The following is a 12,085-nucleotide window of genomic DNA, read 5'->3' on the forward strand; positions in this document are numbered from 1 at the left end:
GTCTACGTGGCCCCCTGACTGCAGGAAATTGAACTGCATGGCTTTATTGCTAATGAATCTGGTTTTTAATGGCTTCTTTATAATGAGTGGTCTTTGATTGTGAATACAGAAACCAGAATGTCACATGGTCAGAACTCTGGCTGTACCAGAAGATGATTCACTATGACTTGATGGGTGAAAGGCTTAATTAATATGGCATAAGTAGCATGACCTTTAATCAGAATCCAATGACATTAGCTAAATACTCTTATATACTTATAATTTATTAAGCAAGAGCGACAGGTAAAAAGTCCTTAAATGGCAATTCCAGGCAACTAAGTTAGAAAAAAAAATTCAGTGAGCTGGTAATGCTACACAGAAAACTTGATATCAGCAATAATTCCACTCATCTGAACAGCATATATACAGTTGCAAGAAAAAGTATGTGAACCCCTTGGGATTACGTGGAGTTTTGCATAAATTGGGCATAAAATGTGATCTGAACGTCATCTAAGTCACAACAATAGAAGAACACAGTCTGCTGAACATAATACTACACAAACATTAGATGTTGCCATGGTTTAATTGCACATAACATGTAAACATTCACAGTGCAGGGGGGAAAAAGTATGTGCGGCCCTAGCTTAATGACTTCTCCCAGAGCTAATTGGAGCCAGGAGTGAGCCAACCTTGACTCCAATCAGTGTGATGATATTGGATGTGTTGCTGACAGCTGTCCTGCCCTTAAAAAACACACACCTGTTTTGGGTTTACTGGTTTCAAGAAGCACTGTCTGATGTGAACCATGCCTCGCAGAAAAGAGCTCTTAGAAGACCTACGATCAAGAATTTTTGACTTGCATGAAGCTGGAAAGGGTTACAAAAGTATCTCCAAAAGCGTTGATGTTCATGTGTCCACAGTAAGAAAGACTGTCTACAAATGGAGAAAGTTTAGCACTGTTGCTACTCTCCCTAGGCGTGGTCGTCCTGTAAAAATGACTGCAAGAGCACAGCGCAGAATGCTGCATGAGGTAAAGAAGAATCCCAGAGTGTCAGCTAAAGACCTACAGAAATCTCTGGCACATGCTAACATTTCTGTTGACACATCTACAATAAGGAAAACATTAAACAAGAATGGAGTACATGGGAGGACACCACGGAGGAAGCCATTGCTGTCCAAAAAGAATATTGCAGCACGTTTGAAGTTTGCAAAAGAGCACCTGGATGTTCCACAGCACTACTGGCAAAATATACTGTGGACAGATGAAACCAAGATTGAGTTGTTTGGGAAGAACACACAACACTATGTATGGAGAAAAAAAGGCACAGCACACCAACATCAAAACCTCATCCCCACTGTAAAACATGGCGGAGGGAGCATCATGGTTTGGGGCTGCTTTGCTGCCTCAGGGCCTGGACGGATTGTTGTCATTGATGGGAAAATGAATTCCAGAGTTTATCAAGACATTTTGCAGGAAAACGTACGACCATCTGTCCACCAACTGAAGCTCCGCAGAGGATGGGTGATGCAAAAGGACAATGACCCAAAGCATACAAGTAATTCAACAAAACAATGGCTGCCACAGCACAGAATACGCCTTCTGGAGTGGCCCAGTCAGAGTCCTGAGCTCAACCCGATTGAAATGCTGTGGCATGACCTTAAGAGAGCGATTCACACCAGACATCCCAAGAATATTGCTACACTGAAACAGTTTTGTGAAGAGGAGTGGTCCAAAATTACTCCAGATCGTTGTGCAGGTGTTCTGCAACTACAGGAAATGTTTGGTTGAGGTTATTGCTGCCAAAGGAGGGTCAACCAGTTATTAAGTCCAAAGGTTCACATACTTTTTCCTCCCTGCACTGTGAATGTTTACATGTTATGTGCAATTAAACCATGTCAACATCTAATGTTTGTGTAGTATTATGTTCAGCAGACTGTGTTCTTCTATTGTTGTGACTTAGATGAAGTTCAGAGCACATTTTATGCCCAATTCATGCAAAACTCCACGTAATCCCAAGGGGTTCACATACTTTTTCTTGCAACTGTATATATATATATATATATATATATATATATATATATATATATATATATATATATATATATATATATATATATACATACATACACACACACACACACAGAAACTCTCCCTTTTCAAGTCACCCCTACCGACCTCCGAGCACTGTTCCTTGGTTCCACACCCCTAACCACCTCCAAGTACAGTCCTTCTAAAGAATACAGAACCAAGTATCTTTTTGTCGTACTAAGTAATTTGTTTGGAATTTAATGATCTCAAGAGAAGCAGTAAAATGGATCTCCTGCAGCCAGCAAAAATAGACCCCCCCACCCACAGCAACAAAATACTCCAACAACAATAGAACACTGGCAACAACAACAGATCTCCCCGCAGCCAGTATCAATAGACCCTGCATCAGTCAGCAACAATAGATCCCCCACCAGCAACAATAGACCCCCCACAAAAATTGATCCCATTAAAGCAACATTAGATCCCCCCCAGCACACCTTGCACATTTAGTGCAATGCGTTCCCGCATTCCTGCTGAGATCTCTTATGCACCTTATGTACCTTCTTTGGTTATTAGCTGATCGATTTCAGTAGGCTGCACTACTGTCATCCACCTTATCACAGCTTTTGCATGAATAACCTTTCATTGCCTTACCTTCATAATTGCCTCCATTGATCTGGATCTGGTCACACAAGAGGTCATTTATACCACGTCATGCATGGACTTTGAGGCTTTTGCCCTGTACAGTGACTTTATACCTTGTTATCCTCTTTGGCCAGTACCCATGGCCATTGCTATATATACTAATGCTATGTTTATGCATTTATGTCTGTCGTTTAGCCTCCGGTGTGTGTATTAGTCTGACTTCCATCTAGTGGGTGTTGGGGGGGTTGGGGGTGTCAGTGGGCAGTAATCTCTCACAGCTCCTCTCTCCTTTGTGAGGGGGGTGGTGGGACAGGAGGGTCCTCTATCTAGGGGAAGGGTTTCTTGTGGGTCCCTGTGGGGGTATTGGGGGGTTGATAGGGCTAGTGGGGTGGTTGTGTCTGGGGTTGGGTGTTGGGGTCAGGTCAGTCCCAGTGGACCAATTCTATCCTGGTCCATCCTTGAGGGTTTCCTCTTGATATCTCGGGGGGGGGGGGGGGGTAGAGTCCTCTGTTATGCAGGATTGTCATGCCTGTGATGGCCTGTAACTGTTTATGGTGCATAATAAAATTCCTTTGAGGTTAGCCTTTTAGGTGTGCAGCCTTTTTTCTTCCTCTCTTTTTGTTTTTCCATATTGATTAGGTAACACCTTTCCAGATATTCTGGTGGCACCTCCACTTTCAGACACTCACATGGATCGCCCAGCGTTTCCCAATTCCCATTTCCCTGATTTTTAGAAATCCTGACCAGTTTTTATTAAAGAGAACATTGCCTGGCTACCTCTGGTTTCAACATTTTGTGACACAGATATGAAACAAATATGCAAACCATAGACATCAGATGGAAATCAGAACTCCTACTCCCAGATACTTGTTCATAGTCAGTGTCTTCGAACTTACTAAAACCATTCAATGTAGCATGAGAGCCAGGCAATAATATTTCTAGAAAAGGCCAGGAATGGCAACTCATATATATCCTCAATGTAGGTTTTCTTTAACAGCAATGTAGGTAGGACCTGTCTATGTGGACTATTGTTCGCACTGCATCTGCCCCTTTCTCCATACAAGTTAATAGGTATGTTGAAGCAGTTTAGGAGGTCATCAACTACAAGCCAAATGCACCTATGATGACCTCAGAAGTGTCTCAAACACATTTGGAAGTATGCTACATTTGCCCATGCACATAATCTCTCACCTAAACTGTAACTGGCATGGCTCCAAACATTGAGCAGCACAAAGGAAAAGAGAAAAAAAAAAAAAAAAAAAAAAGAGCACTGGAACTAAATTCCCAAGAAATAAGGGATTGTTATTCTACCATCCTAGAACTATCAAGCTATGTCAAAGCAAGTAAATATGTGGCAGCTGTAATGACTAGCTCCCTTCCACAACAGTGTTTCAGAATAGCTGAGACGAGCTGTACAGGGAAGGTGCTCTGCTTCACTCTTTCCCCGGCAATCTCGCTGATGCTCTAAAAGCATGCTCAAGAGAAGGACCAACTGCAGAAGCGGCATATAATAATTCTCACTGCTTGTGCTAATTATCACTACAGCCTTAGGAGGTGGCTCCACTGAGAGCTTTATTTTGCTTATTGATGTACATAATTACAAGGCTTGCAAATTAATGCACAATTCCCCAATTACACCAGGAGGCTGTAGTCTTCAGACTGTTTAATAATTATCAAATTCCAGGTGACTATCAACTCTGGGTTTTACTGTGTGATGAGAACCATGCAAACCTGCCAGATAGTATGGCAAATGAACAAAACAATTGGCTCTATCCCATATCTATTAATAGGTATCAATTTTGGCTGTTTTATCAAACTGAATGAATTCATTTGATACTACAAATTAAATGAACAAATGTGGGTATCAGAGAGAACTTAAATATTTTACATTTCTGAGGACCTGTGAAGATCAAAATATGAGCTGTCAATCCTAATATTTTTGAAGGTCAAGGGTTGTCGCTCTGAACCTGGCTTTACTAACTCATAATTCATTGACCTGGAACAAGCATGCAGAAAGTGATGTCTGAAAGTCTAAATTAAAGTCTGAATTCTTTTTCTAAAAACTTTCTGTACCTTAGGGATCGAATAGATAAAGCAATAATAATTGTCTGTCCCTCTAAAAGTCAACAGAAGCCACTGCTGTCCTTTTCCTATATAGTTCCTGTTGCGAACGTGCGCACCAGAGGCAGGACACAGCCTCCATTTTGTTAAGAATCTCCATTTCTCCCCTCATTCTTTCCCCCCTCCCTCTCTGAGAGGCACAGCAGGGAACCCCAGAGCTATAAAACATTTCTGAGCGAAATGCCGGGTTGTCTACCAGAGCTGTACAATTTAGCACCTCGTATAAGAGAAGGCAAACTTTCCCAGGAGTTCAAGGCATTCCAACGAAGCACGAATCAGATAAACACTTTTCAAAATCCATTTTTCCCCTATGTCTCATAGGGAGCCGCGCATGCGTGGTTAGAATGGGAAGACGTCATATGACGTTCTCCCAGAACGAGAGAACCACCTTGCGTCCGTCATATTACTATATGGCGGGCAGGAGGTGGTTAAAAGGATTAAAAGGCTCGACACAGCAGAGGCCGGCAAACAGCACTTTCAGATGGTAGCCAGTGACAACAGCATTCCTAGTTCTCTCACGACTGGCGTACTTGAACACTGTACCAACACTAAAAGGGGCTAAGGAGCATGATGGGCCTTTTCTGCTCCATAGAGCAGGGCAATCAGAGTCTAGTTTGTTGCTTAACGGCCAAATTATGCACAAATCTCCTTTTAGCATTAGAAATACTTGTAACAGAGTCAAAATATGGATCCCAGCACTGACTCCGTTTTACAACCTACAATCTCACCAGGTTTCCATCACTGGATCATATTAAGTGGTTTGCACAGGCTAGTACAGTGCAAATAAAAAGGTTCCTCTTTCCAAAGCAGGTTTTGAAGAACTGAAGGCAAGTTAGTACTTTTCTGGCAAACAGTGCGTTCAAAACAGAAACACAGATTTTGTGGTTTGTCTGCAGCTCTTTTAAAAATTCTTTTTATCTCTATTAGTCAGAGTTTAAGCAGAACTTGCTTGAGGCTTAACTTAAAGTACAATGTGCTGACCTTACAAAGAAATACAATCCAGTCTTACCTCTCTGTGGATTCACTAGTAACATTTTTTGACCAGGCTCCTGCAGAGTCTGTAGCACATCCTACATCATCGTGTGAGCTGGAAGACGAGTGGTCAGAGAGCTGGGAAGGCATTGCTGGGGATCTGTCATCTTCAATGATCACAGTGTCATCCTGAGGCATGTTCACTGTTGGGGAAAGTTGATATTTACCTGCAGAAAGCAGAAAACAGCATTACATGACAGAAAGCTTGACTAAGCAATTCTAGCAGCGGCTCAACACTCCCTCCCCAAGTACCGTTCAATGTCTTCGGAGCCCTTGGACGTGAGTTTATTAAACAAGAAAAATGGCAGGCATTTATCTACTGTATGTGACACATACAAATTATGCCAGCTGGGAATTAAAAAGGGGAGCAATACAAATGGCTTACAAGTCTTCCTAGTCCAGCTGTGGCTAAAAGGTGCATCTTCAATTATAGATGAGGTCAACTATCAGGCTATCGCCCACTCTGCGCACTTTTAGGCGCACTCTGAAAACTCATCTCTTCAGGGAAGCTTACCCCGGCCACAGCTAATACTGGAATCCCCTACTCCTCCTACCACTCCATCCCCCACAGCTAATTACCTCTTGTACCACTATCCCCTCCCTCTTAGATTGTAAGCTCCAAGGAGCAGGGCCCTCGATTCCCTCTTGTATTGAACTGTATTGTTACTGTACTGCCTCCCTCCATAATGTAAAGCACTGAGCAAACTGTCGGCGCTATATAAGTCCTGTATAATAATAACAATGAGAACAGTTATGTCGATTTTGTGAAACTTTCAGTTCTACTAAAAGCAGACACCTGTCTGCAGCAGGTGGGCTTTGTGATTGACATAATCTTGCTAATGTAAATAGAAGCATTCAACCATCCCGGAAACCCACCTTTCCCAGAACTAACAATGACAGATTTTACCTGCTCTGCCACCTGCCGCTGAAATTTGGTATGTGCCTGAATTTGTCCTGATAAAACCTTCCTGTAATTTCTATCATAACAGTAATCAGATTATAAGGGGAAGGCATAGCAAGAGAAGCCAGTCGGCTTAAAAGCTGATCTCCAAGTTTCCTGTTACTTGAAATAGTTCATTTGGACCAAGCTGGTCCAACAAACTATTTCCTTTCTGCACTGTGCTTTACGAACTGTATTTAGTTTCAATTACACACAGTACACAGTGATGGGTTCCACCTGTTAGACAGAGACGTCCCGTCTTACACCCAAAACAAAACAGAGGTGGTCTGAGTGGCACTCAGCCATTCATAGACAGCTTTGTTTTCTGTGAATGAATACCAAGATTACTCTGATTGGCTGAGGTGAACTGATGACATCACAATCTCCAACTTGGCCAATAAGAGGAAGCTTTGTATTCATTCACAGAATGCAAAGCTGCCTATGAATGTCTGAGCACTGCTGTCAGTGTTCTCTATACAATATGGCTGCTTTAAGCCAGCCATACATGGATCAAAATTTGTCCGGTTCAGTACGGGCCATTCAAATTTCCATCCATATATGGGTACCCTAGTTATACACAAGTCGAGTCAGTCAATCACTAACTGTGTTGATAAGGGTGGTAGAAGGAAAGAAAATTGCATAAGTTATGGACTGCCGTACTTTAAAGACCAATAATCCCATTAATCACCCTGGAACTCTGTTTACAAAAGTCTTAAAGCATAACATTAAGCCAAACTTATATTTTACTTTTCCACAGATATGGAGGAGTTAATCCCTCCCATGGTTCTTATACCTTTGGTGGTGACACCTCTGCTCTTGTGTTCTTGATCTGCACACCTATCATCGCCCTTTATCAGGGGTCCCTACCACCCTATGAATTTCTATTTTATTTACTCTATATCATGGAGGTACAATTAAGGATTTGAAGCCAATAACTTCCACAAAGCAGAAACAAAGCCAGAAGCTACAAATGCAAGTTCTCAACATATATATAAGGCCCTAGTGTGCAACCCAGGTCCCACAGGTAATGGCAAAGCCCTGCTCTGTCAAGAGTCTTGGCATTCAGCTGTACATTTAATGGCATCCTCAAGTTAGTGTGAATGCTCAGCACACACATGATTATAATACAACGTTAATTACAACCTACGATCAGTACGCAGTACTTATTGGATACCAATGCAGGTCATAGATGGGTCGCTAATCATCCGATTTTTCAGCCAAAAGAAAAATCATTCCGATTTTCGTACCGTTAGTGGATTGGTTCGTCGGCCGTTTTTTGTGTATTTTGCACTTTCAGATTATTGGTTATGTTGGGAAATTTGCGGCCGATTTGGCCGATCGGCCGATTTTCCTAGCAATGATGGCCAAATCGGACGATCATTTTAACGATAAAAAATCTGAGCATGAGCTGTGACCTGCAAGGTACAGAAGTTACGGGGTGAACTTTATGATTTAGTCGGACGATTTTTTTAATCATTGGTGGTAATGTCGGCCGAACGAACGACCGATTTTTCGTTTATCATTCGAAAAATCAGCCGATGTTCGACCTGTCTATGGCCTGCATTACTGTTACATTATAGTTTTATCTGTATAAGGCCAAATTGTTATTATAACATTGCTCTGAGATTTTTAGCAGCTTGTATTACCTGGATTTTTATGTTGCTATACTTGCTGGACATTTAGTCCTGCAGTACTAAAATAGTGTATTGGCTGCTCCATGGATTACTGAACTTGAGTTGCTACTTAGAACAGCATAGGAGTTTCTAAGACAGTAAATTTTAAATGTAATTATAATTTTTGAACTTCGATTCTGGATACCATTTAAATCCACGTGATCTATCCAGATGCTGTGCAGAGGTATACATTCAAAGGATCTTCTAAGGTTCTAACTTTCTCGGGATAGCAGGTTTCGAATGCTACGGGGATGTCTCCAATTCAATGGGATAGCTTGGAGCACTGTTCATATATACTCCACAATTTAAATGTGCTAATTGTTCGGAGGTTTGCCCAACAGAATAGTGAATTTATATATGTCGGTGACAAGAAATATAAACCACAGAAAACCCTAGTGCATGCCACCTCATGAGGCTTCTGTGCAGTCGGTGTAAATTAAATTAAAACCCACATATACGGATCAGTCGTCTTACAGTTCACTGTTACAGAACAAAGCAATACGTTACATGACGTTCCAATTTTCACCTTTAAATTCATTCATTCCATCATAGTCCTTGGAGCATCCACATAAGAGATATGACAAATGCCCATTTATGACAATATTCCAAGGCAAAACTGTTAGCACCATCAGACCTATGTTCAGGACTTTGTTCTTCATGTTCGTTGCCAGACTTTATGTTTATGATAATCTCTGGAGACTCTGATCTTTCCTGTTCAACTAGATCCAAATTAATAGTTTATTTTAGCAAATCTTGTTGCTATGTAACTTGGTGCTTCACTTTATTTCCAATTAAAGCTAAAGGAGTCAAAATGTGCAGAGAAATGCATTACCATTCAGGAACAGCTGGTATATAGATGTGGGCCTGCTTACAGATGCAGAGGCTTTAGCAACAGTTCCTGTGGTGTACACTTCTACTCTAGAATTTGGGGTAAGTTTAAACCTGAGTCTAAACTGGTGAGTTCATGAAGAGTGATCCACGTTTGAATTGCGTTTCAGAGGTGTTTGAAAGGCGGCAAGGAGACAACATGATACCTCCTAACCGCCGACTCTAAGTTTCCACAAACACACGTGTTTTTTTAAGCTCCTAGAAGCAGTTATCAGCATTTATTTTTCTGCACCTAGAAGCTAAATAGTGTCATCCTATGTGTCCATGCACACTATTTTAGGTTAATAGCATTTTTCAAGCTGCAGCATTTAGGAGCAAAAAAAAAAAAAAAAAAAAAAAAAAAAAAGGTTTTTGGGAGAGTTTTTTCCCACGCGGAACTCCCCTAAAACACTACTAAAACTCTAACAGCTTTTTTTCTAGCTTTTTTTTCCCCACATGTACTGTAAAAACACCAATAAAGAGCTAACGCTCCTGAACGCTACTAAAAAACACAATTACCACCAATTTTTATCCAGTGTTTTTTCCAGCGTTTTAGGAGCTTAAAAAAAAAAAACCTGCTAATGTGCCTAATACTGTAAATCCTACACCAATGCAAGTTCCGAAACCCATTGAAGCCTTGTGAAAGCTATAGATTTAAAAATACTAAAACTGATCTCTGAAATTGCATTACCAATTGAAGATTAGATTTTTAGTAATTTAGAGTGTTTAGTTTACGCATACTTTAAAAGTGCACGCGTGAATAGAAGACACAGAAAAAAGTAAAATGTTGGCATTTCCAAATTAAAAGAACTTTGAGAATAATGAATACTGCTCGCCTGTGACCTAAAGCCTGGGGAAAGACTGCATTGCTTCTTGCTACCAGGACCAATGTGACAGTTTCCCACCATGACAAATGACAGCATATTGCAACATATAACAAATGCTTTAAACATAATTAAGACACACTGAAAAAGTCTTGCTCTTCCTCTGCCTTAATAGAAGTCTGCACACTCAGTAAGGGAGAGCTGAGACTTTATCTCGGCAGTTGTTGATCAGGGAGAGCAAAATATACACAGAACTGACAAACCTATATGTGTAATATTGAAGTGGAAATGCAGAACAGTAAGTGTTAAAAATAATTGTGAAAGTTCTATCAGATTACTGTAAAGTAGAACTTCGGGCATACAGGTGAACACATAGCTGCAGCAGCAAAACACCACCATTTTAAATCTGAGGCACAAAAGCTTTAATTAAATATATTCAACAACCACAGATCCACTTTTGTGCACAAAATGCCTTTACAAATCCAATTATTATCTGGTAAATGTAGCAATGACATCATCATTGTGCTGCATACAGCCTGTGCAGATAAAGGTGTGTGAGGCACCCAACAGGTCCACCCCCTGCAGAGTGTTTGCAAAAAAGGGGTGGATACAAGACCAGTCACACTGAACAAGGACAGAGAGCAGCAGTGACCAGTCTTTATTACACAGAAAAAATGTCACACTAGATTACTGTACAGATCTGGAGGAAATACACAAAGCACACCAGGATTCAGGTAAGAATACACATGACTCTTGTATTTAGACAACATCTGCTTATCCTAGAGATAAACTTTAAATATCTTTAATAAACGTAGTGAAATACCTTCTAGATTGTTAATGATGGTAAAATATGTAAAACAAAACCAGCTTTATTCACAACTTCTGCATAATGTGTCATGTGACTATGCCTAGCCATTTAATCAGCTCCTGCAGAATTCTCCAAGCAAGCTGCACTGGTTTGACCATGGGAAGGCTGCCTACGTAAACCACACCACCAAGTGGCTACACCGGAGACATCTGACAGTGACCTGGACTGGGATATTACAAATTCTTGGGACATTAATTTTTTATTTTTATTTTATCCCAGAGTTCAGCAGGAAACTATTAAACCTTTCTTCATTTCAATAATCATGTTGGCCATAATTCCATCAAATCTAAAATATAACGTACGGTATACCAATAGAAAGTCCTGCTTCTATCAAAACATGAAGGGAGATTTATGAAAACACCACAAAAATAATTATTTTTCTTAATTATATTCTTAATGAGCTCATTAGAAACATTGGAATTTAAATGATCTAATAGCTCTATTTATGTCTTTCTAGTGAAGGGAAAAAAAAATAATAACTTGCCAATGCAAGGGAAAAATGTTTTTAATGTCAGGAGCAATTTTAATCAAACCTCTCATTGTGTTTTAAATTTGAAAATCCTTACAAACTAATCCCATGATGAGCCAGTCAGTAAATCTCTGTTCTCCTGTGGCAAGACAAGTCTTTATTAACTGGGTCTGTTAAGGGAAAGCTGGATAGCTGCAGAGCAAGCGCTAATAACCTCATTGGCCACAGGGGACGAGAGAGCCAGCGTGGTGCTGAATGCTAACAAAGGATGCAGAAAATTATCTATAGCGATTTGAAGCTAATGCACTGAAAAATAGAAAACCCAAGCAAGCTAGCGATAGCACTCCAGTGACCCATTCTGTAGTCTCAGTGCTACCCGTACTATAGTACTTTTACATGTAAAACCTATTACCACATAAGAAAATTCAAAAATGTTAAAGTCAACCTTGCATGAGAAAATTGTTTTCTAACGGTATAATCTACACTGCTCACTCAACTTTGTAATGGAGAGGTTTAAAAAAAATAAAATGCGTTTTGTTCATGGAGCAAAAATCTTAGCTCCTCCCTCCTCATGCTTCTGTTTTAATAATGGCTCATACACACGTTAAGAAAATTGTACAAAAATTGACGATCCGTCA

At 40.4% G+C, this 12,085-nt stretch overlaps 1 protein-coding gene across 10 annotated transcripts in view; it reads right to left on the bottom strand.

Moving 5' to 3' along the window:
* PARD3 (par-3 family cell polarity regulator) overlaps positions 1-12,085 on the bottom strand; it is an 814,686-nt gene that overhangs the window by 347,144 nt on the left and 455,457 nt on the right. For all 10 annotated transcript variants that reach the window (XM_089668705.1, XM_089668703.1, XM_089668701.1 and 7 more), the window contains one exon: positions 5,784-5,973. In XM_089668705.1, coding sequence (XP_089524831.1) covers positions 5,784-5,973 — 190 coding nt within the window. The remainder of the gene's footprint in view (positions 1-5,783; positions 5,974-12,085) is intronic.

This window comes from Staurois parvus, unplaced genomic scaffold (genome assembly GCF_062004578.1).
Source record: "Staurois parvus isolate SC_StPar_1 unplaced genomic scaffold, SC_StPar_1.0 ptg000061l, whole genome shotgun sequence".
Lineage (NCBI taxonomy): Eukaryota > Metazoa > Chordata > Amphibia > Anura > Ranidae > Staurois > Staurois parvus.